The 26,383-nt window shown below is 44.0% G+C and overlaps 1 protein-coding gene across 5 annotated transcripts in view; it reads right to left on the reverse strand.

The window, feature by feature from the left end:
- LOC139574746 (rho guanine nucleotide exchange factor 9-like) overlaps window positions 1–23,778 on the reverse strand; it is a 90,132-nt gene extending 66,354 nt beyond the window's left edge. For 2 of the 5 annotated variants that reach the window (XM_071399598.1, XM_071399596.1), the window contains exons 1-5: window positions 23,445–23,710; window positions 17,557–19,444; window positions 12,385–12,717; window positions 8,555–8,681; window positions 8,320–8,420 (exon numbers count right to left, since the gene is read on the reverse strand). In XM_071399598.1, coding sequence (XP_071255699.1) covers window positions 8,320–8,420; window positions 8,555–8,681; window positions 12,385–12,717; window positions 17,557–19,338 — 2,343 coding nt within the window. In that variant the 5' untranslated portion in view covers window positions 19,339–19,444; window positions 23,445–23,710. The other 3 variants (XM_071399597.1, XM_071399599.1, XM_071399601.1) reach the window with 3 other exon arrangements.
- Window positions 23,779–26,383: the final 2,605 nt, after the last annotated feature.

The raw sequence follows: 26,383 nt of genomic DNA on the forward strand, positions 1-26,383 counted from the left end.
ATATGTACCATTGGAACAGGATATGTAGCGTTGGAACGGGACATGTAGCATTGGAACAGGATATGTACCATTGGAACAGGATATGTAGCACTAGACAGGATATTTACCGTTGGAACAGGATATGTAGCGTTGGAACAGGATATGTACCATTGGAACAGGATATGTAGCGTTGGAACAGGACATGTAGCATTGGAACAGGATATGTACCATTGGAACAGGATATGTAGCACTAGACAGGATACGTAGCGTTGGAACAGGATATGTAGCGTTGGAACATGATATGTAGCGTTGGAACAGGATATGTAGTGTTGGAACAGGATATGTAGTGTTGGAACAGGATATGTAGCGTTGGAACAGGATATGTAGCGTTGGAACAGGATATGTAGCGTTGGAACAGGATACGTAGCGTTGGAACAGGATATGTAGCGATGGAACAGGATATGTAGCGTTGGAACAGGATACGTAGCGTTGGAACAGGATATGTAGCGATGGAACAGGATATGTAGCACTAGACAGGATATGTAGCGTTGGAACAGGATATGTAGTGTTGGAACAGGATATGTAGCGTTGGAATAGGATATGTAGCGTTGGAACAGGATATGTAGCGTTGGAACAGGATATGTAGCGATGGAACAGGATATGTAGCAATGGAACAGGACATGTAGCGTTGGAACAGGATATGTAGCGTTGGAACAGGATATGTAGCATTGGAACAGGATATGTAGCACTAGACAGGATATGTAGCATTGGAACAGGATATGTAGCACTAGACAGGATATGTACCGTTGGAACAGGATATGTAGCGTTGGAACAGGATATGTGAGAGAAGTGTGTCAGAGGATTTGATTAGTGAGATCTGAGTGTCCCAAATGGCACCCTGAGTTGATGTCCCAAATGTCACCCTATTCCGTACATAGTGCACTACTTTTACCCAGCGCTCTATGGGCCCTAGTTGAAAGTAGTGCTCTGTAAAGGGAATAGCGTTTCATTTGGGACGTAGTATTATATTTCACACCACAGCACTTGTTAGACAACACCGCCACATTAGCAGGCTGCTGTATCAAGTCAAGGTGGAAAAGTACTCCTCATAGCTGAGCAGAGGGGAACTGGACCTCCCCATAGCTGAGCAGAGGGGAACTGGACCGCCCCATAGCTGAGCAGAGGGGAACTGGACCGCCCCATAGCTGAGCAGAGGGGAACTGGACCGCCCCATAGCTGAGCAGAGGGGAACTGGACCGCCCCATAGCTGAGCAGAGGGGACCTGGTCCTTCCCATAGCTAAGCAGAGGGGACCTCTCTAATGGAGAAAGAGTACCAACTCACTGGCTATTTTCTTACTGGGAGTCTTGTGTAAAGTTGATGCAATAAGCTGTAAGATATTCAGAGGAAGAGAGGATGCCACAACCCCTTATCTCTGTCAGCATTCTGACAAAGTATTTAGTGAAAGAAGTGTGGTATATCATCAGTGATGCTTAGTTCTTACCCTTCTGGAAACCCATTGTCTGAGTCTGACTCATACACCTACACTGAGGAATCAAAATACTTCTGAAGACAGTGTGTGAGGTTTGAAGAGTGTGTGTGTGATGTTTTGAAGACTGTGCATGAGGTTTGAAGACTGTGTGTGAGGTTTGAAGAGTGTGTGTGAGGTGAGCGTGATGTTTGAGGTCACAGAGATCCGCATCGCCTGTACAGCTGTGCACTGCATGATTAAATGAACGCGCCTGAGCAGAGAAGTAATGTGTGTGTTCTCCCTCATCTGGGAGTCCTGCTCTCTGTGTGCTAGCTGCTGACTCATGTACTTCATAATGAGTCCAGTTGTGTAACGTGATTTAGACCAGCTCAGGATGGCCTAAAGTGACTTGGCCACTGTTACCCTGTACTGATGCTGCTGGCCATTGTTACCCTGTACGGATTCTGCTGGCCACTGTTACCCTCTACTGATGCTGCTGGCCACTGTTACCCTGTACTGATGCTGCTGGCCACTGTTACCCTGTACTGATGCTGCTGGTCACTGTTACACTGTACTGATGCTGCTGGCCACTGTTACCCTGTACTGATGCTGTTGGCCACTGTTACCCTGTACTGATGCTGCTGGCCACTGTTACCCTCTACTGATGCTGCTGGCCACTAGTTACCCCCTACTGATGCTGCTGGCCACTGTTACCCTCTACTGATGCTGCTGGCCACTAGTTACCCCCTACTGATGCTGCTGGCCACTGTTACCCTGTACGGATGCTGCTGGCCACTGTTACCCTGTACTGATGCTGCTGGCCACTGTTACCCTGTACTGATGCTGCCGGCCACTGTTACCCTCTACTGATGCTGCTGGCCACTAGTTACCCTCTACTGATGCTGCTGGCCACTGTTACCCTGTACTGATGCTGCTGGCCACTGTTACCCTGTACTGATGCTGCTGGCCACTGTTACCCTCTACTGATGCTGCTGGCCACTAGTTACCCCCTACTGATGCTGCCGGCCACTAGTTACCCTCTACTGATGCTGCTGGTCATTGTTACCCTCTACTGATGCTGCTGGCCACTGTTACCCTCTACTGATGCTGCTGGCCACTAGTTACCCCCTACTGATGCTGCTGGCCACTAGTTACCCTCTACTGATGCTGCTGGTCACTGTTACCCTCTACTGATGCTGCTGGCCACTGTTACCCTCTACTGATGCTGCTGGCCACTAGTTACCCTCTACTGATGCTGCTGCTCACTGTTACCCTGTACTGATGCTGCTGGCCACTGTTACCCTCTACTGATGCTGCTGGCCACTGTTACCCTCTACGGATGCTGCTGGCCTCTAGTTACCCCCTACTGATGCTGCTGGCCACTAGTTACCCTCTACTGATGCTGCTGGCCACTGTTACCCTCTACTGATGCTGCTGGCCACTGTTACCCTCTACTGATGCTGCTGGCCACTAGTTACCCAGTACTGATGATGCTGGCCATTGTTACCCTGTACTGATGCTGCTGGCCACTAGTTACCCAGAACTGATGATGCTGGCCACTGTTACCCTCTACTGATGCTACTGGCCACTGTTACCCAGTACTGATGCTGCTGGCCACTGTTACCCAGTACTGATGCTGCTGGCCACTGTTACCCTCTACTGATGCTGCTGGCTACTGTTACCCTCTATTGATGCTGCTGGCTACTGTTACCCTCTATTGATGCTGCTGGCCACTAGTTACCCTGTACTGATGCTGCTGGCCACTGTTACCCTCTACTGATGCTGCTGGCCACTAGTTACCCTCTACTGATGCTGCTGGTCACTGTTACCCTGTACTGATGCTGCTGGCCACTGTTACCCTCTACTGATGCTGCTGGCCACTGTTACCCTCTACGGATGCTGCTGGCCACTAGTTACCCCCTACTGATGCTGCTGGCCACTAGTTACCCTCTACTGATGCTGCTGGCCACTGTTACCCTCTACTGATGCTGCTGGCCACTGTTACCCTCTACTGATGCTGCTGGCCACTAGTTACCCAGTACTGATGATGCTGGCCATTGTTACCCTGTACTGATGCTGGTGGCCACTAGTTACCCAGAACTGATGATGCTGGCCACTGTTACCCTCTACTGATGCTACTGGCCACTGTTACCCAGTACTGATGCTGCTGGCCACTGTTACCCTCTACTGATGCTGCTGGCCACTGTTACCCTCTACTGATGCTGCTGGCTACTGTTACCCTCTATTGATGCTGCTGGCTACTGTTACCCTCTATTGATGCTGCTGGCCACTAGTTACCCTGTACTGATGCTGCTGGCCACTGTTTCCCTGTACGGATGCTGCTGGCCACTGTTACCCTCTACTGATGCTGCTGGCCACTGTTACCCTGTACGGATGCTGCTGGCCACTGTTACCCTGTACGGATGCTGCTGGCCACTGTTACCCTGTACGGATGCTGCTGGCCACTGTTACCCTCTACTGATGCTGCTGGCCACTGTTACCCTGTACGGATGCTGCTGGCCACTGTTACCCTCTACTGATGCTGCTGGCCACTGTTACCCTGTGCGGATGCTGCTGGCCACTGTTACCCTGTACGGATGCTGCTGGCCACTGTTACCCTCTACTGATGCTGCTGGCCACTGTTACCCTCTACTGATGCTGCTGGCCACTGTTACCCTCTACTGATGCTGCTGGCCACTGTTATCCTGTACTGATGCTGCTGGCCACTGTTACCCTGTACGGATGCTGCTGGCCACTGTTACCCTCTACTGATGCTGCTGGCCAGTTCAGCCAGTGACACTGTGATAGTCTGATGGGAGAGCTTTAGGCTTAAGGCTTTAGGCAGAGCAGCAGCAACAGAGAATACCACCCTGTTATTCACTGTTATTAACATGAGAGGAAACGAGAGGAGATGGGAGGAGATGAGAGGAGGGGCGAGAGGAGGAGGGGAGAGAAGAGAAGAGAGGAGACAAGGGAGGAGAGGTGAGGGAGGGGAGAGGAAAGGAGAACTGAGGTGAAGAAAGGAAAGAGGAGGGGAGAGGAGGGGAGGAGAGAGGAGGGAGGGAGATGAGAAGGGGAAGAGAAGAGAAGATAAGACAAAAGAAGAAGACTAGGAGTGTATTGAAAGGAAAGGAAAAGCGAGGCGTCAGCATTAGCAGCTAATCCACTGCAGTCAGGAAGCTCTCTCTGTCTCCCTGTGGCCTGTGGGCTTCACTAGTCTGACTGGAAATGGGAGAGCTAGACACACACCCCTATGCTTCAAAGCATGATAACACCAACCCACTAATTCATGAGAATAGAGCAGCAGTACTGTTGTACCACACATGGCTTTATCTCTCTGGCCATTAACAAACACATCTCTCACTGTCCTTTATCTCTCTGGCCATTAACAAACACATCTCTCACTGTCCTTTATCTCTCTGGCCATTACCAAACACATCTCTCACTGTCCTTTATCTCTCTGGCCATTAACAAACACATCTCTCACTGTCCTTTATCTCTCTGGCCATTACCAAACACATCTCTCACTGTCCTTTATCTCTCTGGCCATTAACAAACACATCTCTCACTGTCCTTTATCTCTCTGGCCATTAATAAACACATCTCTCACTGTCCTTTATCTCTCTGGCCATTAACAAACACATCTCTCACTGTCCTTTATCTCTCTGGCCATTAACAAACACATCTCTCACTGTCCTTTATCTCTCTGGCCATTAACAAACACATCTCTCACTGTCCTTTATCTCTCTGGCCATTACCAAACACATCTCTCACTGTCCTTTATCTCTCTGGCCATTAACAAACACATCTCTCACTGTCCTTTATCTCTCTGGCCATTAACAAACACATCTCTCACTGTCCTTTATCTCTCTGGCCATTAACAAACACATCTCTCACTGTCCTTTATCTCTCTGGCCATTAACAAACACATCTCTTACTGTCTTTGATCTCTCTGGCCATTAACAAACATCTCTTACTGTCTTTGATCTCTCTGGCCATTAACAAACATCTCTTACTGTCTTTTATCTCTCTGGCCATTAACAAACATCTCTTACTATCCTTTATCTCTCTGGCCATTAACAAACACATCTCTCACTGTCCTTTATCTCTCTGGCCATTAACAAACACATCTCTCACTGTCCTTTATCTCTCTGGCCATTAACAAACACATCTCTTACTGTCTTTGATCTCTCTGGCCATTAACAAACATATCTTACTGTCTTTTATCTCTCTGGCCATTAACAAACATCTCTTACTGTCCTTTATCTCTCTGGCCATTAACAAACACATCTCTCACTGTCCTTTATCTCTCTGGCCATTAACAAACACATCTCTCACTGTCCTTTATCTCTCTGGCCATTAACAAACACATCTCTTACTGTCTTTGATCTCTCTGGCCATTAACAAACATCTCTTACTGTCTTTTATCTCTCTGGCCATTAACAAACATCTCTTACTGTCCTTTATCTCTCTGGCCATTAACAAACACATCTCTCACTCTCTTTTTGAAACACTCTCAATGGTTTATATCGCCATTGAAAAGTAGCCCTGAGGGATGAGAGCCAAAACATAAGACACATAATGAAAACATCTGTCTATCCCTCTGTTTCTCTCTCTCACGCCTCTCTCCATCTCCCCACCTTCTCTTTTTCTCTGTATAACCCCCCTCCTCCAAATCTCTCTCTCACCCACACACTGTCTATTTAACTCACACTTAAAGAGGCTTTCTAAAGATAGAATCCTGAAGATAAACAGGAAACACACAGTGTCATGGCAACAGCATGGAACTGACGACAAACACCGTTCAACTCCAGAATGGTTGTGGTGGCAAAATACAGAGAGTTCGACCTCCAGCTGTGTGTATGAGTGTGTGTGAGAGAGTGTGTGTGTGTGCCTACCTGCATGCATGCATTTGTGTGTGTTTGCATGTGTGCGTGTGTGTGTGTGTGTGTGTGTGTGTGTGTGTGTGTGCGTACAGCTGCAGCTCATTAACAATTAGACTCTGAGAGGTGGAGAGAAAAGAGTCTCGCCTTCAGTTAAGGTCCCTTGGGGCCCCGTCTTCATCAAAGGGCCTTTCTCTGAGATTCTGAGTTTAGGTCCCAAAGGTGAGAAAGATGAGATAGAGGAGACAGAGAGAACAGAGAGAGATGAGAGAGACAACTGAGAGAGATGACAAAGAACAGGGAGAGATGAGAGATGAGAGAGAGAGAGAGAGAGAGAGAGCGAGCGAGAGAGTGAACAGAGAGAGATGAGAACAGAGAGAGATGAAAGAGAGATGACAGAGAATGATGAGGTAGAGATTAAGGGATCTGAGTCCTACGGCTGATGACCTGCTGGATGAAATACATAGGCCACATTTTTTCTTTCAAATATGTTTCTCAAACCAGAACCCTGAAGGAAGACTGTTGAACTGGACCCTGAAGGAAGACTGTTGAACTGGACCCTGAATGAAGACTGTTGAACTGGACCCTGAAGGAAGACTGTTGAACTGGACCCTGAAGGAAGACTGTTGAACTGGACCCTGAAGGAAGACTGTTGAACTGGACCCTGAAGGAAGACTGTTGAACTGGACCCTGAATGAAGACTGTTGAACTGGATCCTGAATGAAGACTGTTGAATTGAACCCTGAAGGAAGACTGTTGAACTGGACCCTGAAGGAAGACTGTTGAACTGGACCCTGAATGAAGACTGTTGAACTGGACCCTGAAGGAAGACTGTTGAACTGGACCCTGAAGGAAGACTGTTGAACTGGACCCTGAAGGAAGACTGTTGAACTGGACCCTGAAGGAAGACTGTTGAACTGGACCCTGAATGAAGACTGTTGAACTGGATCCTGAATGAAGACTGTTGAATTGAACCCTGAAGGAAGACTGTTGAACTGGACCCTGAAGGAAGACTGTTGAACTGGACCCTGAATGAAGACTGTTGAACTGGACCCTGAAGGAAGACTGTTGAACTGGACCCTGAAGGAAGACTGTTGAACTGGACCCTGAAGGAAGACTGTTGAACTGGACCCTGAAGGAAGACTGTTGAACTGGACCCTGAATGAAGACTGTTGAACTGGATCCTGAATGAAGACTGTTGAATTGAACCCTGAAGGAAGACTGTTGAACTGGACCCTGAAGGAAGACTGTTGAACTGGACCCTGAATGAAGACTGTTGAACTGGACCCTGAAGGAAGACTGTTGAACTGGACCCTGAAGGAAGACTGTTGAACTGGACCCTGAAGGAAGACTGTTGAACTGGACCCTGAAGGAAGACTGTTGAACTGGACCCTGAAGGAAGACTGTTGAACTGCATTGCAGAGATATTCCCTGAATGTCTCCATCAAACCAGAACCCGGAAGGAAGACTGGGGCAAAACAGACGACGTTGGCTTAGATTGCTGATAACATGTAAACTCAATTTCTTCTCCAATGTTTATTGAAAATATAAATAAAGTTGCACAATGCGCATTTGTCTCTCAAATACATTGTTACAGTTGTTGGTTAGCTAGCTAGCTGGCACATCTTAACCCCATTCGCATAGACCTCAGTCAAACCCTCTCAAAACAAGACAGCTCGGAGATTCCAACCAGCGATCTTTCAGTTACTGACCTAATGCTCTTAAGCGCTAGGCTATCTGCCGCCACATAGCAGTTTCTTGTCCTTGTTGCTAGCTACCTGGCCATCCAGAATCACAACAACACACAACCTTCTGCCCCTTTGAAGCGCGAGTACATTGTTTTCATGACGTTGTCAGCTAACCCGTCTATAGGGAATAGGGTCCCATTTGAGACGCAGCCAGTGACTTGTGACTGAACATGCTAACAGGCTAACATGCTAACAGGCTAATATAGTGTGATTATAGGACATGGTAGGCAGTGACTCACGATGTTGACTTGTAGTGGACCAGAGCCTGTTCTGAGCAGTCTCCTCCTGCAGCTGCCAGTCTCTCCATCACCAGGACACATTGAAGATGACTGGGAGTCTGCTGTATGGGACAGACACACAGACAGTTCAACCACCACACACACACGCACACACACAAGCATGCGTACACCAACATGCACATACTGACACAGGCAGGCAGGCACGCACACACACGTGCACACACTCATGTAGTACCTGTGTGTCCCGGGAACAGGGCCAGAGTGGTGAGGCTGCTGGGGGGGAGAGGGAGGGAGTGACACCTCTGAAGAGACACTCTGAGGGGGGGCTCTAAAGGTGATGCCCCCGGGGGACGAGACATGGCCTGAAACACACTGGACAGTTACGCAAGCACACACCCAACGTCTCTCACATACAGTACATACAGTACATACAGTACATACAGTACATACAGTACATACAGTACATACAGCACATACAGTACATACAGTACGTACAGTACATACAGTACATACAGTACATACAGTACATACAGTACATACAGTACATACAGTACATACAGATCCCCCAAACAACACATCTTCTTTCCTTCTCAGAGTGTAGAACATTTAAACCCCACAGTATATTCTGGTGCATAGTTTCTGAGTGCATGCCGCAGACAACCTTGTGATACAATATGAATCATATCCTACCAGTCAGGTGATACGATATGAATCATTCCTACCAGTCAGGTGATACGATATGAATCATATCCTACCAGTCAGGTGATACGATATGAATCATTCCTACCAGTCAGGTGATACGATATGAATCATTCCTACCAGTCAGGTGATACAGTATGAATCATTCCTACCAGTCAGGTGATATAATATGAATCATTCCTACCAGTCAGGTGATATAATATGAATCATTCCTACCAGTCAGGTGATACAGTATGAATCATTCCTACCAGTCAGGTGATACAATATGAATCATTACTACCAGTCAGGTGATACAGTATGAATCATTCCTACCAGTCAGGTGATACGATATGAATCATTCCTACCAGTCAGGTGATACGATATGAATCATTCCTACCAGTCAGGTGATACGATATGAATCATTCCTACCAGTCAGGTGATACGATATGAATCATTCCTACCAGTCAGGTGATACAGTATGAATCATTACTACCAGTCAGGTGATACAATATGAATCATTCCTACCAGTCAGGTGATACAATATGAATCATTCCTACCAGTCAGGTGATACGATATGAATCATTACTACCAGTCAGGTGATACGATATGAATCATTCCTACCAGTCAGGTGATACGATATGAATCATTCCTACCAGTCAGGTGATACAATATGAATCATTCCTACCAGTCAGGTGATACGATATGAATCATTCCTACCAGTCAGGTGATACGATATGAATCATTCCTACCAGTCAGGTGATACGATATGAATCATTCCAACCAGTCAGGTGATACAGTATGAATCATTCCTACCAGTCAGGTGATACAGTATGAATCATTCCTACCAGTCAGGTGATACGATATGAATCATTCCTACCAGTCAGGTGATACGATATGAATCATTCCTACCAGTCAGGTGATATAATATAAATCATTCCTACCAGTCAGGTGATACAATATGAATCATTCCTACCAGTCAGGTGATACAGTATGAATCATTACTACCAGTCAGGTGATACAGTATGAATCATTACTACCAGTCAGGTGATACAGTATGAATCATTCCTACCAGTCAGGTGATACAGTATGAATCATTCCTACCAGTCAGGTGATACGATATGAATCATTCCTACCAGTCAGGTGATACAGTATGAATCATTCCTACCAGTCAGGTGATACGATATGAATCATTCCTACCAGTCAGGTGATATAATATAAATCATTCCTACCAGTCAGGTGATACAGTATGAATCATTACTACCAGTCAGGTGATACAGTATGAATCATTACTACCAGTCAGGTGATACAATATGAATCATTACTACCAGTCAGGTGATACAATATGAATCATTCCTACCAGTCAGGTGATACAATATGAATCATTCCTACCAGTCAGGTGATACAATATGAATCATTCCTACCAGTCAGGTGATACAGTATGAATCATTACTACCAGTCAGATGATACAGTATGAATCATTCCTACCAGTCAGGTGATACAGTATGAATCATTACTACCAGTCAGGTGATATAATATGAATCATTCCTACCAGTCAGGTGATACAGTATGAATCATTCCTACCAGTCAGGTGATACAGTATGAATCATTCCTGCCAGTCAGGTGATACAGTATGAATCATTACTACCAGTCAGGTGATATAATATGAATCATTACTGCCAGTCAGGTGATACAGTATGAATCATTACTACCAGTCAGGTGATACAGTATGAATCATTACTACCAGTCAGATGATACAATATGAATCATTACTACCAGTCAGGTGATATAATATGAATCATTACTACCAGTCAGGTGATACAGTATGAATCATTCCTGCTAGTCAGGTGATACAGTATGAATCATTACTGCCAGTCAGGTGATACAGTATGAATCATTACTGCCAGTCAGGTGATACAGTATGAATCATTACTACCAGTCAGGTGATACAGTATGAATCATTCCTACCAGTCAGGTGATACAATATGAATCATTCCTACCAGTCAGGTGATACAATATGAATCATTACTACCAGTCAGATGATACAATATGAATCATTACTACCAGTCAGGTGATACAGTATGAATCATTACTACCAGTCAGGTGATACAGTATGAATCATTCCTGCCAGTCAGGTGATACAGTATGAATCATTCCTACCAGTCAGGTGATACAGTATGAATCATTACTACCAGTCAGATGATACAATATGAATCATTACTACCAGTCAGGTGATATAATATGAATCATTACTACCAGTCAGGTGATACAGTATGAATCATTACTACCAGTCAGATGATACAATATGAATCATTACTACCAGTCAGGTGATATAATATGAATCATTACTACCAGTCAGGTGATACAGTATGAATCATTCCTACCAGTCAGGTGATACAGTATGAATCATTACTACCAGTCAGATGATACAATATGAATCATTCCTACCAGTCAGGTGATATAATATGAATCATTACTACCAGTCAGGTGATACAGTATGAATCATTACTACCAGTCAGATGATACAATATGAATCATTACTACCAGTCAGGTGATATAATATGAATCATTACTACCAGTCAGGTGATACAGTATGAATCATTACTACCAGTCAGATGATACAATATGAATCATTCCTGCCAGTCAGGTGATACAGTATGAATCATTACTGCCAGTCAGGTGATACAGTATGAATCATTACTACCAGTCAGGTGATACAGTATGAATCATTACTACCAGTCAGGTGATACAGTATGAATCATTCCTACCAGTCAGGTGATACAGTATGAATCATTCCTACCAGTCAGGTGATACAGTATGAATCATTACTACCAGTCAGGTGATACAGTATGAATCATTACTACCAGTCAGATGATACAATATGAATCATTCCTACCAGTCAGGTGAATGAGTCTCCAGGTGAAAAGTTCAGAGGGTGAGTTATTATAATGAGGGAATAATGAATGGACAGAACATATGGGAGCGGTGACGCAGAAAATTGGCCACGGACAGAGAAAGAGTGAACGAGAGAGACAGCAGTGAGCGAGAGGAGAGAGAGAGATCAAGAGAGCAGAGAAAGAGCAGCTCAAGGAAAGGAGGATATATGAATACAGCCTTGTAGAAATGGGTCAGAGCGTGTAGCATTGTTGTAGAGTAGGAGGGTATAAATACAGGGTTTGTAATCTCCTCCCATCAAAGCGTGCAGAGCGTGGTGTGGTTGATTCATTACTGGCCCTACCAGCCAGGAGGACTACAGCCTATATTTAAATGAGGGTTGGCAGAGACTACTGGTCAGTCTCCACACACACTCCCACTTTCATTCTCTCAGCAGTGGGATAATGTGTGTGTGTTTGTGTGTGTGTGTGTGTGTGTGTGTGTGAAAGATCTTACTCTGTGACTCTGCGCTGGGTCTGTCTCCACGGTAACGGAGGGCTCTATGACAGAGCATGGCCTGGCCAGACCGCCCGCCTGTCTCCGACCCGGCAAGAGGTGCATCACGGGACCGGGCCTGCGTCTGTGCCGGCACAGAGAGCCCCCTGCGGCCTGCTGAGCAACGGCAAACGCACAGCCCTCTGGGAAGGGACTGCAGACTCGGAGGTCGACCAGTGCTGAGGCGGGACGGGGGCGAAGGCAGGGGGGCTTGGGAGGGGCAGGGGTCTTCACTGGACTAGAACAGGACTGGACTGACCTGGGTCTCCTCAAAACACTGCCTGATAGAGCTCCCTAATCAACCAACCAATCAATTAATTCATCAATAAATCGATGAGTCAATCAATCAATCTGGTTCTAGGTAACAATTCCATTCACAACCCTGATTTCCATAGTTGGTTTCCATTTTAGATTCCTTACAGGAAAATCCACTGTTAGACCAAGCCCAGTATTACTCTGCAGGATAATCCACTGTTAGACCAAGCCCAGTATTACTACAACTCACTGTAGTGCAGTACAGGAGGGACTGACATGTCCTGACTCGCTGTGAGAGAGACACCGGAGGGCAGATGAGATGAGTAATCTGAACGGTGTGAGGAGAAGGAGGTGTGTGTGAAGCTGCAGTTAGGGTGGGGGCAGTCACACACACGCACGCACGCACGCACGCACGCACGCACGCACGCACACACACACACTGTTTTCTGTTGCACATATTTGCTCTACCACGCCTGATTTTACTAATTGAGGGCTTTAAATTAGTTGACTGGCTGGGGCTGGAATAGAACACACGTGTGGAATGTCTCAGGGATCCCGGAGGACTGGGTTGGGAACCACTTTTAGAACTAAATTCCCATGTTTTTTTTTAGAACAAGATTTGCTGGTGTGTTTTTGTGTGACAGGAAGGGGCAGGAAGGACAGACTACTGTGGTCTAACGAACACTGTCTGACTTTACTTCCTCCTCTGGCCAACAGATGGGGCAAAGGAATACCCACAACATGCTCTCTGTACATTACCCTCTCTAACAGAGAGAGACCTACAGTCTACTTATTCAATGTTGTGCAGTACAAGTAACTGTTATGAGACTTGCATAAAGCATTTAGATGATTTCTGTTTTTAAAAAGCAAAAGAATGATGATGTTTAACAACGTTAGAAAGGTTTACAATAAGACAATGTTGTAATGTAATAGTATTGTAATAGCGACATAATGACAGGATCTGATAATGACGTAGAATGAATTAATGATTCGATAGGACTGAATAAAATGAGGTGATGACTTACAAGAACACATTTTTATCATTAACAGGCACAAATTACAAATAACTATTTGAATTCCTTACTGAATTGATTTGCAGTCCCTTACAAAAATGTTTGTGGCAAATTGTGGCAAAATTGCTGCAAACAAAATAGTGTGTCACAAAATGCTGCCAGAAGTTTGCAAATGTTTTCCAGTGGTGAATCTGTGGTAAACCTTTGGCAACAATAATATTTATTGCCACTAGTGACAAACAGTTCCCCAGAGGTTTTTTCCCATCAAGATTCTATTTGAATCTATGGCAAACCTGTGGCAACAATATTTATTGCCAGCAGTGGCAAACAGTTCACTGGAAGCCATTTCTGGTGAACACGTGACTTCCAAGACCAGTAACCGCTGAAAGGGATCAAGGGGATTCGAAAAATTTGTTGAAATATGGAAACCAAACTAGCTACCTACCAGTGAGTGAAATGATTAATTAAACATCCTAATAAACTTTTAAATTGGGTTAGTTAATTGATGGCTAGTTAGCAATGTCATATTTTATGGGATAGAGTGAAACACATTTTGTTGATACCAGTTTCAATCTGTCAGCGCCACTGACTGGCTAGCGCTTAGCTAGCTAACATTAGCTATCATAATATTGCACAATTAATGTGATCGCTAGCTAGCTAACTAATGATTTGCCGAAACAATTATATTTTTCGGTGAATACGTTGATGTCTTATTATACCAATATGCATTTCAATATGCTAGTATCACTGTTCAGTAGCATGTTTGCTAGCACAACAGCTAAGGTAACAACAATATGAGCTGACTTGACATCCAAGCCAGACTTCACATTTGCAGATGGATACCCTTCCCCTACCTGTGGTGTTGGAAGAGGCTGTATTGGTAGCAGGGTAAATCAACACCCTGGGAAGATGTTTGTGGTGCACTCGATCATAACACTTTATTTGAGTGTATCATCTTCAATCTTAATGAGGTAAGTAAATGCATATAGTACTCTCAGAATTGTAGGCCATACATTCATTCTTTGTAACAATTAGAACTTTCCTTGCTTTAAACTAGTAGCTAGCTCATCTTCATCATGTGTTGTTCCATCTCTGTTTCTAGAAGCAATCAGTTACAAGACAAAAAGACAGACTGAGGCCTTCAATCAAATGGAAGACAAAGAAATATGCACCAGGTCAAGGCTTCTTGCATGGATGGCTTTGAGATGTAAGTTAACAATAATTCATTTTGGAACATAAATATGAATTGCCATATTAGGCATAAATCAATTTGATGTTGCTTTTCTTCCACCCAAGCCTTATATACCTGAGTCAGGAAGAAGAGACCACTAGTAGTCCCCAGTCTAGATTGAAAATCATAATTAGTTGATAAGTTTGAATCAGTTGTGTTGAGACTTGGCTGAAGAAATATGTTGTATACTGTGGCTCTCTATGAACAGCTGGACACATATTAAAAGCTAAGTCCCAATTTGTGCATGCTACATCGTTTGTATATACAGTGGCTTGCGAAAGTTTCACCCCCTTGGCATTTTTCCTATTTTGTTGCCTTACAACCTGGAATTAAAATGGATTTTGGGGGAGTTTGTATCATTTGATTTACACAACATGCCTACCACTTTGAAGATGCAAGATCTTTTTTTATTGTGAAACAAACAAGAATTAAGACAAAAAAAACAGAAAACCTAAGCGTGCATAACTATTCACCCCCCCAAAGTCAATACTTTGTAGAGCCACCTTTTGCAGCAATTACAGCTGCTAGTCTCTTGGGGTATGTCTCATAAGCTTGGCACATCTAGCCACTGGGATTTTTGCCCATTCCTCAAAGCAAAACTGCTCCAGCTCCTTCAAGTTGGATGGGTTACGCTGGTGTACAGCCATCTTTAAGTCATACCACAGATTCTGTGGGCTTTGACTAGGCCATTCCGAGTCATTTAAATGTTTCCCCTTAAACCACTCAAGTGTTGCTTTAGCAGTATGCTTTGGGTCATTGTCCTGCTGGCAGGTGAACCTCTGTCTCAGTCTCAAATCTCTGGAAGACTGAAACAGGTTTCCTCAAAGAATTTCCCTGTATTTAGGGTCATCCATCATTCCTTCAATTCTGACCAGTTTCCCAGTCCCTGCTGATGAAAAACATCCCAACAGCATGATGCTGCCACCATCATGCTTCACTGTGGGGATGGTATTCTCGGGGTGATGAAAGGTGTTGGGTTTGTGCCAGACATAGTGTTTTCCTTGATGTCCAAAATGCTCAATTTTAGAATCATCTGACCAGAGTACCATCTTCTTCATATTCTTACCATTTTTTTAATAATGGATTTAATGGTGCTCCGTGGGATGTTCAAAGTTTCTGATATTTTTTTATAACCCAATCCTGATCTGTATTTCTCCACAACTTTGTTCCTGACCTGTTTGGAGAGCTCCTTGGTCTTCATGGTGCCGCTTGCTTGGTGGTGCCCCTTGCTTACTGGTTTTGCAGACTCTGGGGCCTTTCAGAACAGGTGTATATATACTGAGATCATGTGACAGATCATGTGACACTTAGATTACACACAGGTGGACTTTATTTAACTAATTATGTAACTTCTGAAGGTATTTGGTTGCACCAGATCTTATTTAGGGGCTTCATAGGAAAGGGGTGAATATATATGCACGTACCACTTTTCTGTTTGTCATTCTTTTAAATTTTTTGAAGTAATTTTTTTTATTTCACTTCACCAATTTGGACTATTTTATGTATGTCCATTACATGAAATCCGAATAAAAATCTATTTAAATTACACGTTGTAATGCAACAAAATAGGAAAAATGCCAAGGGGGTGAATAGTTTTGCAAGGCACTGTACACTGTATAGCAATAATATACAAGACAGAAACATTGTTTCCTTGCTGAAAAATATATAGAATGCCAGTTTCAGTGAGAAGCACAGTAACATCAAGGCAGCTTTGTAACAGCTGACCCTGTTTTCCAAAGCCAAACCTGCCCATTAGCCTCTGAATCCATTTCTTAAGATGCCAAAATATAAAGTGTTAAATTGTTTTCAGTATCCTAATGTTGTTTTTGTTTTGTGTTTTCTGATTGGTTCAGTTCATGTTTTCAACAAGCTTTGGTCGAAGGACTTCCACAGGGCCGCCATCTCCAAAGTTCACTCAAAAAGGCAATAGTTGTGAACTGGGTTTGATTTAGTTGTTGTTGTTTAAATTATTTACATTTTGTTCATTATCTTTTAAACCTCCATTGGTTGAATGCTATTGCTCAATTAACACTTGGCTCATGTAAATTCTGTAGTTGCCCCTTTAAACATCCTAAGGTCAACATCCCCATAGTGTTCACATTTCTCTCATGTAAATGCAGCTACGTAAAAATATTAAATAAAACATGTATTTGGGAAATATCAGGTCTTTGCTCTTTTCTTCATTAACCTGCTGATCATTTCAATTTGGATTTGATTTGTTTATATCTGTTAACACATGGTGTTTAGTATGTTCAGTACTGTATGTTTAGTTTAGTTATCTCTGTGAGAAGCAAGTTAATTTAAAGTTATATGTGAGTTGGTTCATGTAGATATAACATTTCAATGTTGTTAACATACAGTCACCAAAAACGGGATCTAATTTGTATATTCATACGGAGTTTTCAGCAAACAGTAGAATGTTAGTCATATGTTTCCCAGAATTGTTTGCCAGAAGTTTACAAATTGTCGCAACAGTTTGCCACAAAACTAATTTGCATGTGAAAATATGAGCTTGCCACAAATCTGCAGTAAATTGGCCAAAGGTTTGCTACAACTGTTAACCAGAAACCTGTTTCTTTCAATAAGGGGTGTTGAACATAAAACAGTTTTCATGTTTATCATCAACATACTCACCTTAAATACTTCCTGGTGGCAGTTTCCTGCTGGCTCCCGAGTGGCTACGGTCTCTCCTTCCCGTAACTTTGATTGGCCGTTTGGAAGGTGTGTCTGATCCGAGACAGGTAGAGCATCCTCGGAATCCAGATAATTTCCTGAGTGTCCCTCTCTTTCCTCTCTTTCTCTCTCTTCCACTGTAGACAGACATTCTAAGTGGTCTCTGTCTCCCACTGTCTCTTTCTGAGTCTCTCTCTCCAGCCTTGAGTGTGGCACGTGATTCTCTACTGTGGCTACAGAGGTGTGCCGTGTCTGTCTCTCTGTCTGTCTGACTGTCTGGCTCTCTGTCTGTTTGTCTGTCTGTCTGGCCATTTCCAATGAGCTCACACACACCAGGCCGTTAACGCTTGGTGAGTCCGGACATACCCTCCAGGCCTTCAGCACCACCTGAGGAGACCGTCTGCCTATCAGAGGAGTGGGTGAGGCAGGGTCACAGGCAGGGGAGCGAGGGGGGTGAGGGGTCAGGGGTGAGCCAGGTGTCGGGGGACACTCTGGATGGTCCTCACTGCGGAGGGTCAGGGACACACTGTGGACGTAGTCCCCCAGACGCTGCCCTGCTCTGGGGGAGTCCAGTGGCGTCCGCTCCGCTCCCCCCTCTGGAGGAGAGAAGGAGTGAGAAGACATCCTCCATTTTCTAGCCGTCTCCGCAACGTTGCTGAAGAACTTAATCAGACCCCCAAAATGTCCGCCTTTGCTGTCAGAGTGCTTTGGAGCCGCTGGTTGAAAGTCCCTGATGCTCTCGAAGTCCACCGAGCCGTAGTCAGAGTCCATGGTCTTGTCCAGTGTGTGTAGCTCTGAGTCAAAACTCCTCTCTGAGTAAGCCGGATTCCCCTTCCCCAGGACAGAGATCCTCCTCAGGTAACTCCACACGTCAGCTCTCTTAGACCTCCTCCCACCCAGCGGGGCCTTGGGGCCGCGCCTCACACTCTGCTCCTCACACACTCCTGCTGAGGTAGTGTTACAGTTAGAGGAGTGGTTGGCCTGCGCCTGAGCCTGGACCTGAGGTCTCTTGGTGTAGGAGACTCTCTCTGTGGGCTTAGAGCCGTTCTGGGTAACAGGCTCCACTAGCGAGGGAAGATGGTGTCTGTCCAGGGTAGCTGTCAGATCCATGTCCTCAAATGAGCAGTCGAACTCGGCGGTGTGTCCGGCATACGAGTGCCTCTTGGCGTAGTGGCGGAGTGTGCTCCTACCGGGATGCAGGTCGGGCGAGGGGAGGAAGTCCCGGGAAAACGATTCGTCCTCCATCTCTCCGTCTCTGAACTTAGTGTTGGACCCAGACATCTTCCCCATCCTCCCCTTGAAGACACCCGGAGAGCGGAGCTTCTTGATGGAGCGGACCTTGTCAGCGAAGGACAGTTTAGGGATGGAGGCCTCCTCTCCAGGGAGGATCATGGAGTGAGGTCTTCTGTTATCCAGTTCTGAAGCCGCTTTACGCCGGGTCAAGATCTTCCAGATGCCTCCTGTAGCTCTTGGTCTACGGTTGACATCCGGGTGCTCCATCCCAGGGGTCTGAGGGGGTGCCTGGGTCTCTGCCTGTCTATCCCCAGCCCCCTGCCACTGTCCCTGGGCATGGCCTGGACCCTGACCCTCTTCTTGACCCTCTCCCTGTCCCTCTCCCTTCCCAGTCTCCTGGATAGATACAGTGCCGGTCTCATTCTGCACATCCAGAGACACGTTGAAGACTTTATTGACGAACCCGTTGGGGTCGCTGCTGTGGGAGGCGGGGCTGTCCGTGTGTTCCATCCTCTCTCATCTCATCCTACTACAGCTAAGTCAGCTATCAGCTCCGTCAGCTATCAGCTCCGTCAGCTATCAGCTCCAGACCGCACCATCTCTTTCACCCACACACCTGGAGAGACAAAACACACAGCACAGCAATTTGTCAGCTCTCTTATACTCACACACACAATTCAATTAAAATCAATGAGAGAACCCTGTATTTATCTCTGAGGGGCAATACGAACCCTGTTTTTATCTCTGAGGGGCAATACGAACCCTGTATTTATCTCTGAGGAGCAATAAGAACCCTGTATTTATCTCTGAGGAGCAATAAGAACCCTGTATTTATCTCTGAGGAGCAATAAGAACCCTGTATTTATCTCTGAGGGGCAATACGAACCCTGTATTTATCTCTGAGGGGCAATACGAACCCTGTATTTATCTCTGAGGGGCAATACGAACCCTGTTTTTATCTCTGAGGGGCAATACGAACCCTGTTTTTATCTCTGTGGGGCAATACGAACCCTGTTTTTATCTCTGAAGGTCAATAAGAATCCTGTATTTATCTCCGAGGGGCAATACGAACCCTGTATTTATCTCTGAGGGGCAATACGAACCCTGTATTCTTATCTGAAGGTCAATAAGAACCCTGTTTTTATCTCTAAGGGGCAATAAGAACCCTGTATTTATCTCTGAGGGGCAATACGAACCCTGTTTTTATCTCTGAGGGGCAATACGAACCCTGTTTTTATCTCTGAAGGTCAATACGAACCCTGTTTTTATTTCTGAGGGGCAATACGAACCCTGTTTTTATCTCTGAAGGTCAATAAGAATCCTGTATTTATCTCTGAGGGGCAATACGAACCCTGTATTTATATCTGAAGGTCAATACGAACCCTGTATTTATCTCTGAGTGGCAATACGAACCCTGTATTTATATCTGAAGGTCAATAAGAACCCTGTATTTATCTCTGAGGGGCAATACGAACCCTGTTTTTATCTCTGAAGGTCAATAAGAACCCTGTATTTATCTCTGAGGGGCAATACGAACCCAGTTTTTATCTCTGAAGGTCAATAAGAACCCTGTATTTATCTCTGAGGGGCAATAAGAACTCTGTATTTATCTCCGAGGGTCAATAACAACTCTGTATTTATCTCCAAGGGGCAATAATAACCCTGTATTTATCTCTGAGGGGCAATAAGAACCCTGTATTTATCTCAGAGGGGCAATAAGAACCCTGTATTTATCTCTGAGGGGCAATAAGAACCCTGTATTTATCTCAGAGGGGCAATAAGAACCCTGTATTTATCTCCGAGGGACAATAACAACCCTGTATTTATCTCCGAGGGGCAATAATAACCCTGTATTTATCTCCGAAGGGCAATAAGAACTCTGTATTTATCTCCGAGGGGCAATAAGAACCTTGTATTTATCTCAGAGGGACAATAACAACCCTGTATTTATCTCAGAGGGGCAATAATAACCCTGTATTTATCTCAGAGGGGCAATAATAATCCTGGATTTATCTCAGAGGGGCAATAACAAAATTGGTGTTATTGTACAAAGCTTGGAGACTTTGCTTGAGTTCAGCCAAATAAACCCTTCATTCATAATATTTCATACAGACCTGACCACACATCAGATTTAGATGCCCCACAAGAGAAGATACAGGTACAGCATAGATACAGTACAGATACAGTACAGATACAGTACAGATACGGTACAGGTACAGATACAGATACAGTACAGGTACAGGTACAGATACAGATACAGTACAGTACAGATACAGGTACAGTACAGATACAGGGACAGGTACAGTACAGATACAGGTACAGATACAGGTACAGTACAGGTACAGGTACAGGTACAGATACAGATACAGATACAGGTACAGGTACAGGTACAGTACAGTACAGTACAGTACAGTACAGGTACAGCACAGGTACAGGTACAGTACAGTACAGGTACAGTACAGATACAGGTACAGTACTGGTACAGGTACAGGTACAGTACAGGTACAGGTACAGGTACAGTACAGATACAGGTACAGTACAGGTACAGTACAGATACAGGTACAGTACAGGTACAGTACAGGTACAGGTACAGTACAGATACAGGTACAGTACAGGTACAGTACAGATACAGGTACAGGTACAGTACAGATACAGGTACAGTACAGGTACAGTACAGATACAGGTACAGTACAGGTACATTACAGGTACAGGTACAGTACAGATACAGTACAGGTACAGTACAGATACAGGTACAGGTACAGTACAGATACAGGTACAGTACAGTACAGTACAGATACAGGTACAGGTACAGATACAGTACAGGTACAGTACAGTACAGTACAGATACAGATACAGGTACAGATACAGATACAGATACAGTACAGGTACAGATACAGGTACAGTACTGGTACAGGTACAGATACAGATACAGTACAGGTACAGTACAGGTACAGTACAGATACAGGTACAGTACAGATACAGGTACAGGTACAGATACAGGTACAGATACAGTACAGATACAGATACAGATACAGATACAGATACAGATACAGTACAGTACTGGTACAGATACAGGTACAAATACAGTATAGGTACAGTACAGATACAGTACAGATACAGGTACAGTACAGGTACAGGTACAGGTACAGTACAGGTACAGGTACAGTACAGGTACAGTACAGGTACAGTACAGATTGCTGTTTGTATAATATTGGTGCATAAAGAGTGCAGTTCAAAAAGCTATGGTTGCATCCTAAATGGCAGCATATACCCTATAGTGCACTACCTGTGACCAGGGCTCAAAAGCAGTGCCCTATATAGGCAATAGGGTGCCATTTGGGCGCAGACCCTATCTCTCATCACTTGTTACACATGACTTAACATAGTAGTCATGGTCTTACATGGAACATTCTATAAAGGCATGCATGACACACATTTTTGGGGGGTATTTGAAATGAGCTGATGTAGGGTGACTTGAAATAAGTGAATCTTTCATCTTGTGTGCAGTACAGTGGTCCCTTTAAAGTGAGTCAGCATTATTTAAACATCCACCCTCATATCCCTCTATAACCCCGCGAGCCCCATTAGCCCAAGTAATTATACAGAATACAGCAGCACACACACCAGGATCCCGCGTTGCCATGGAAACCGAGCCCTATGGAGGTGGTGGTGATGTGTGTGTGCAGCACCTACTTGTGTGTGCGTTGATATCATACGACAGATCCCCTTCATCTGAGGAGGATGACTGAGAGCTAGGCCCAGCCTCCATTCACTCTCTGTTCCACATATTAATGCACTATCCTTGCCCAGGTCATTTGAAATAGGACTATGCCCTATTAGCTAACATTATGTGGACAACAGATCCCCCCCACAAGAGTAGTTAGGAATACATGTAGCTAGATGCAGTACTAATCGCAGTAAACTAATCGAAGAGGTGTGGTTACATGTAGTTAGAGTATTATAAACTAATCTACGAGGTGTGGTTACATGTAGTTAGAGTATTATAAACTAATCTACGAGGTGTGGTTACATGTAGTTAGAGTATTATAAACTAATCTACGAGGTGTGGTTACATGTAGTTAGATACAGTATTATAAACTAATCTACGAGGTGTGGTTACATGTAGTTAGATACAGTATTAGAAACTAATCTAAGAGATATTTATAATTATAATTACATATAGGCCCATATAACCCTATAAACTAGAACAGGTGTAATTTATTCAATATCACTAGGATTAAAATAGGCTCTTATCAAAGATTAATAAAATGGAAAAAATATATGTCAAGACGACACTTTAAATGTGAATAGTTTGCCTCACGTTATGTTTATTTACTGTTTTGAATAGGCCTATACAAACGTGAAAGTAAACTGAAAGTGTGTCGCTAAAGAATAAATCATGATAGGCAACGGTAAGAATCGGCTATAGACAATCTTGAGAAATGTATTTTTTTTCCCCCTCATCGAAGTAATTTATCCGACCCATTTAACTACAACCGTCCGATAATTCGTTACAGTAGCCTATAGCCTCTATTGCAATTTATACGATAACGATAACGAACGTAACAAGTGAGAAACGTTTACGAACATACGTTTACAAAATTGTTGTAACCTACCAACTCGGTTTCGAGAGTTGAAACTCCTCGATACATATCAAACTTCTGGACAAAACGTCATCTTCGAAACAGTTACGGTAAGTAGGGTACAAAAACAGCGGTTGACTTCCCACCCGGTAAACTTTTTATAGCTATGAGTAACGCTGAAATTATGCTGTGGCGAGTTCTTCGTCTTTTGACGGTGGGCTAATAATCCCCTTTTAGTTCAAGAAATCTTCCTCATAACTCTGAAAATGTCAAAAGTTTTCTCTCTGAGTAGAGACTGATGAACACTCTTACCCTTTAAGCTCGAGCAGCAGACAGTGGATCAGCAGCACCGACTGTATGATCAGCAGCCAGGGGCACACACACACACACACACACACACATGCACACTCACACACACATTCATAGTTGTATTGAAACAAATTACCTTGATAGACCTAGTTTCCTAAAGATGTATTTTTTATCAGTTTCTTCTGAAATGTAATTAGTAAACTGCCCACTAGTTCATTTAAGTAGCCAAATAACCTTAGCGATATAATGGTTCAACTTAAACATGAAAATACATGATTGAGTGAAGAGGGGTTTCATTGGCTGGACCCACTTTCAGGAATTGCTTTGAATGTGAAAATCCTTCTATTGAAAGGACACAATGGGTCAGAGCACACAGGGGAATCTGAATTCACAAAAACTAAACAGCTTCAGAATCTTTTAGCTGTGAAAGAGGAGATGGTGGGGCAGGTGACTAAATGTCTGTCCTGTTTCTGGCCCATTGTCATCGCATGGCGTTCTCCCTTCTACACAGGAAACAGTGGATCTTACAGCAATGGGGGGACAGGGACGGGACGGGGGGGGCGATATGGCTGACAATGGCAGGAAGCCTGTCTGAGTGCATGTAAATATCTGTGTATGTGTCCCGCCCATCTGTGGACCTAAGACCCCTTAGAATGGTCCTGGAGCACTTTGCTGTTTAGTAACTGTGTGATTTATCCTCCATCCTCTTCCTCTGTAACTCTTACTCTACTGTTATCATCCTCTTCCTCTGTAACTCTTACTCTACTGTCATCATCACGCCACTCAGGACAGTAACATCCAGGCTCATGTTTATCAAGATGACAACCCTTAAAGGCACAATGAAGATGTCCTGCCGTGGCGGGGCTGCCCTGGGCTGAAACATAGACGCAGGATTGTGGAGAGACCGTTATAGGATAAGAGTCATGAAGTGTTTATAATAGGGTCAAATAACTTGAAAATACTTGAATAGAAAAGTAACGTCCTCTTTACATGATAACTTGACAGCCTTCATAATAATAACCTGAAGACTGTACAGATATAGTATCTTAATTTGATCACCCTGTTACAGGAGGACTTTCGTGCAATGCAGGAAATCTAAAACTTGTAGTGTATTTGAGATTTAAAAAGTCTTCTGAATTTTGTAATTTCACTTAAAAAATAAAAATAAACCCCTACAAATATTATTAATTATAATCTGCATAATAATTCACATTTCCTGTTGTAGTAATTTAGTAATTAGTAATAGTAATTCATTATTTTCCTGCTGTAGTAATTTGTCTCAAATTAAGGTCCTACATATCTGTATTTTATACACACTAAGTGGCAGCAATGTAAAGTATTGTAATGTCTGATCGTCCTCTTTCTCAATTCCTTTCTGTTAAATTAAGTGATTCGATTAATTCTAAGAGTGATGGAGAAAGTGAGATAGAGAAAGAGAGCGCGAGAGAGAGAGAGAGAGGCCAGTGTTTGACCAACTTAATCTATAGGTCTACAGTCCTACATATGTTTGAAATGAAAACATATTTCAAGGGGAAAATTCACAGTGGCGCATAGAAGAGGGCCACTTTGCAAACCCTAGGAGAGTTGGTACTGTACCTTGGCTGTTTGGTGTGTAAATATACAGTATGCAGGCTAGCTACTGATCTTAGGGTGTTAGAACTGTGTGTGAACATAGCTACTGCTCTTAGGGTGTTAGAACTGTGTGTGAACATAGCTACTGATCTTAGGGTGTTAGAACTGTGTGTGAACATAGCTACAGTGATTTAGCAGTGATGTCATAGGCTTCACATTTTCAGAACAATTGCCGTCTTCCTGTGCTTCCTGTGACATACTCCCGACCGACTGCAGGGATAGATAGAGAACGCACACACACACACACATACACAGACATACACACACACGCACACACACACACACACACACACACGCCGCACACAGGACACAGTTAGCTACAAGCAGCTATAATTATTTCAGCAGTCATTGTCAACGCCACCGAGGGAAAATAGAGTGTATGAAAAGAAGAGAGCAGGACGATAAGAGGGTCAGATATGTTATGTTGTGATAGTCTATTATAAAAGCCTTACTAAGCCTGGGAACATGAGTCACATACCATAACTAGCTCATCTGAGTGTCGTACTGTTTGTTCATACTTGCTTTGGCAGTTACACGTGAACATTTGTGTTGAAATATGTCTCAGGAAGCACATGAATATGACCTGTTTAGACTTGTTAATGTCATTCTTGGAAAGCTGATAACAGTCATGTAGGCTATTGACAGATTGGTGAAAGGGATATTAGGGATTTAAGCTTGTTATTTATTTTTCCGTTATTTTACCAGGTAAGTTGACTGAGAACACGTTCTCATTTGCAGCAACGACCTGGGGAATAGTTACAGGGGAGAGGAGGGGGATGAATGAGCCAATTATAAACTGGGGATTATTAGGTGACCATGATGGTTTGAGGGCCAGATTGGGAATTTAGCCAGGACACCAGGGTTAACACCCCTACTCTTACGATAAGTGCCATGGGATCTTTAATGACCTCAGAGAGTCAGGACACCCGTTTAACGTCCCATCCGAAAGACGGCACCCTACACAGGGGAGTGTCCCCAATCACTGCCCTGGGGCATTGGGATATTTTTTAGACCAGAGGAAAGAGTGCCTC

Source organism: Salvelinus alpinus, chromosome 4 (assembly GCF_045679555.1).
Source record: "Salvelinus alpinus chromosome 4, SLU_Salpinus.1, whole genome shotgun sequence".
Lineage (NCBI taxonomy): Eukaryota > Metazoa > Chordata > Actinopteri > Salmoniformes > Salmonidae > Salvelinus > Salvelinus alpinus.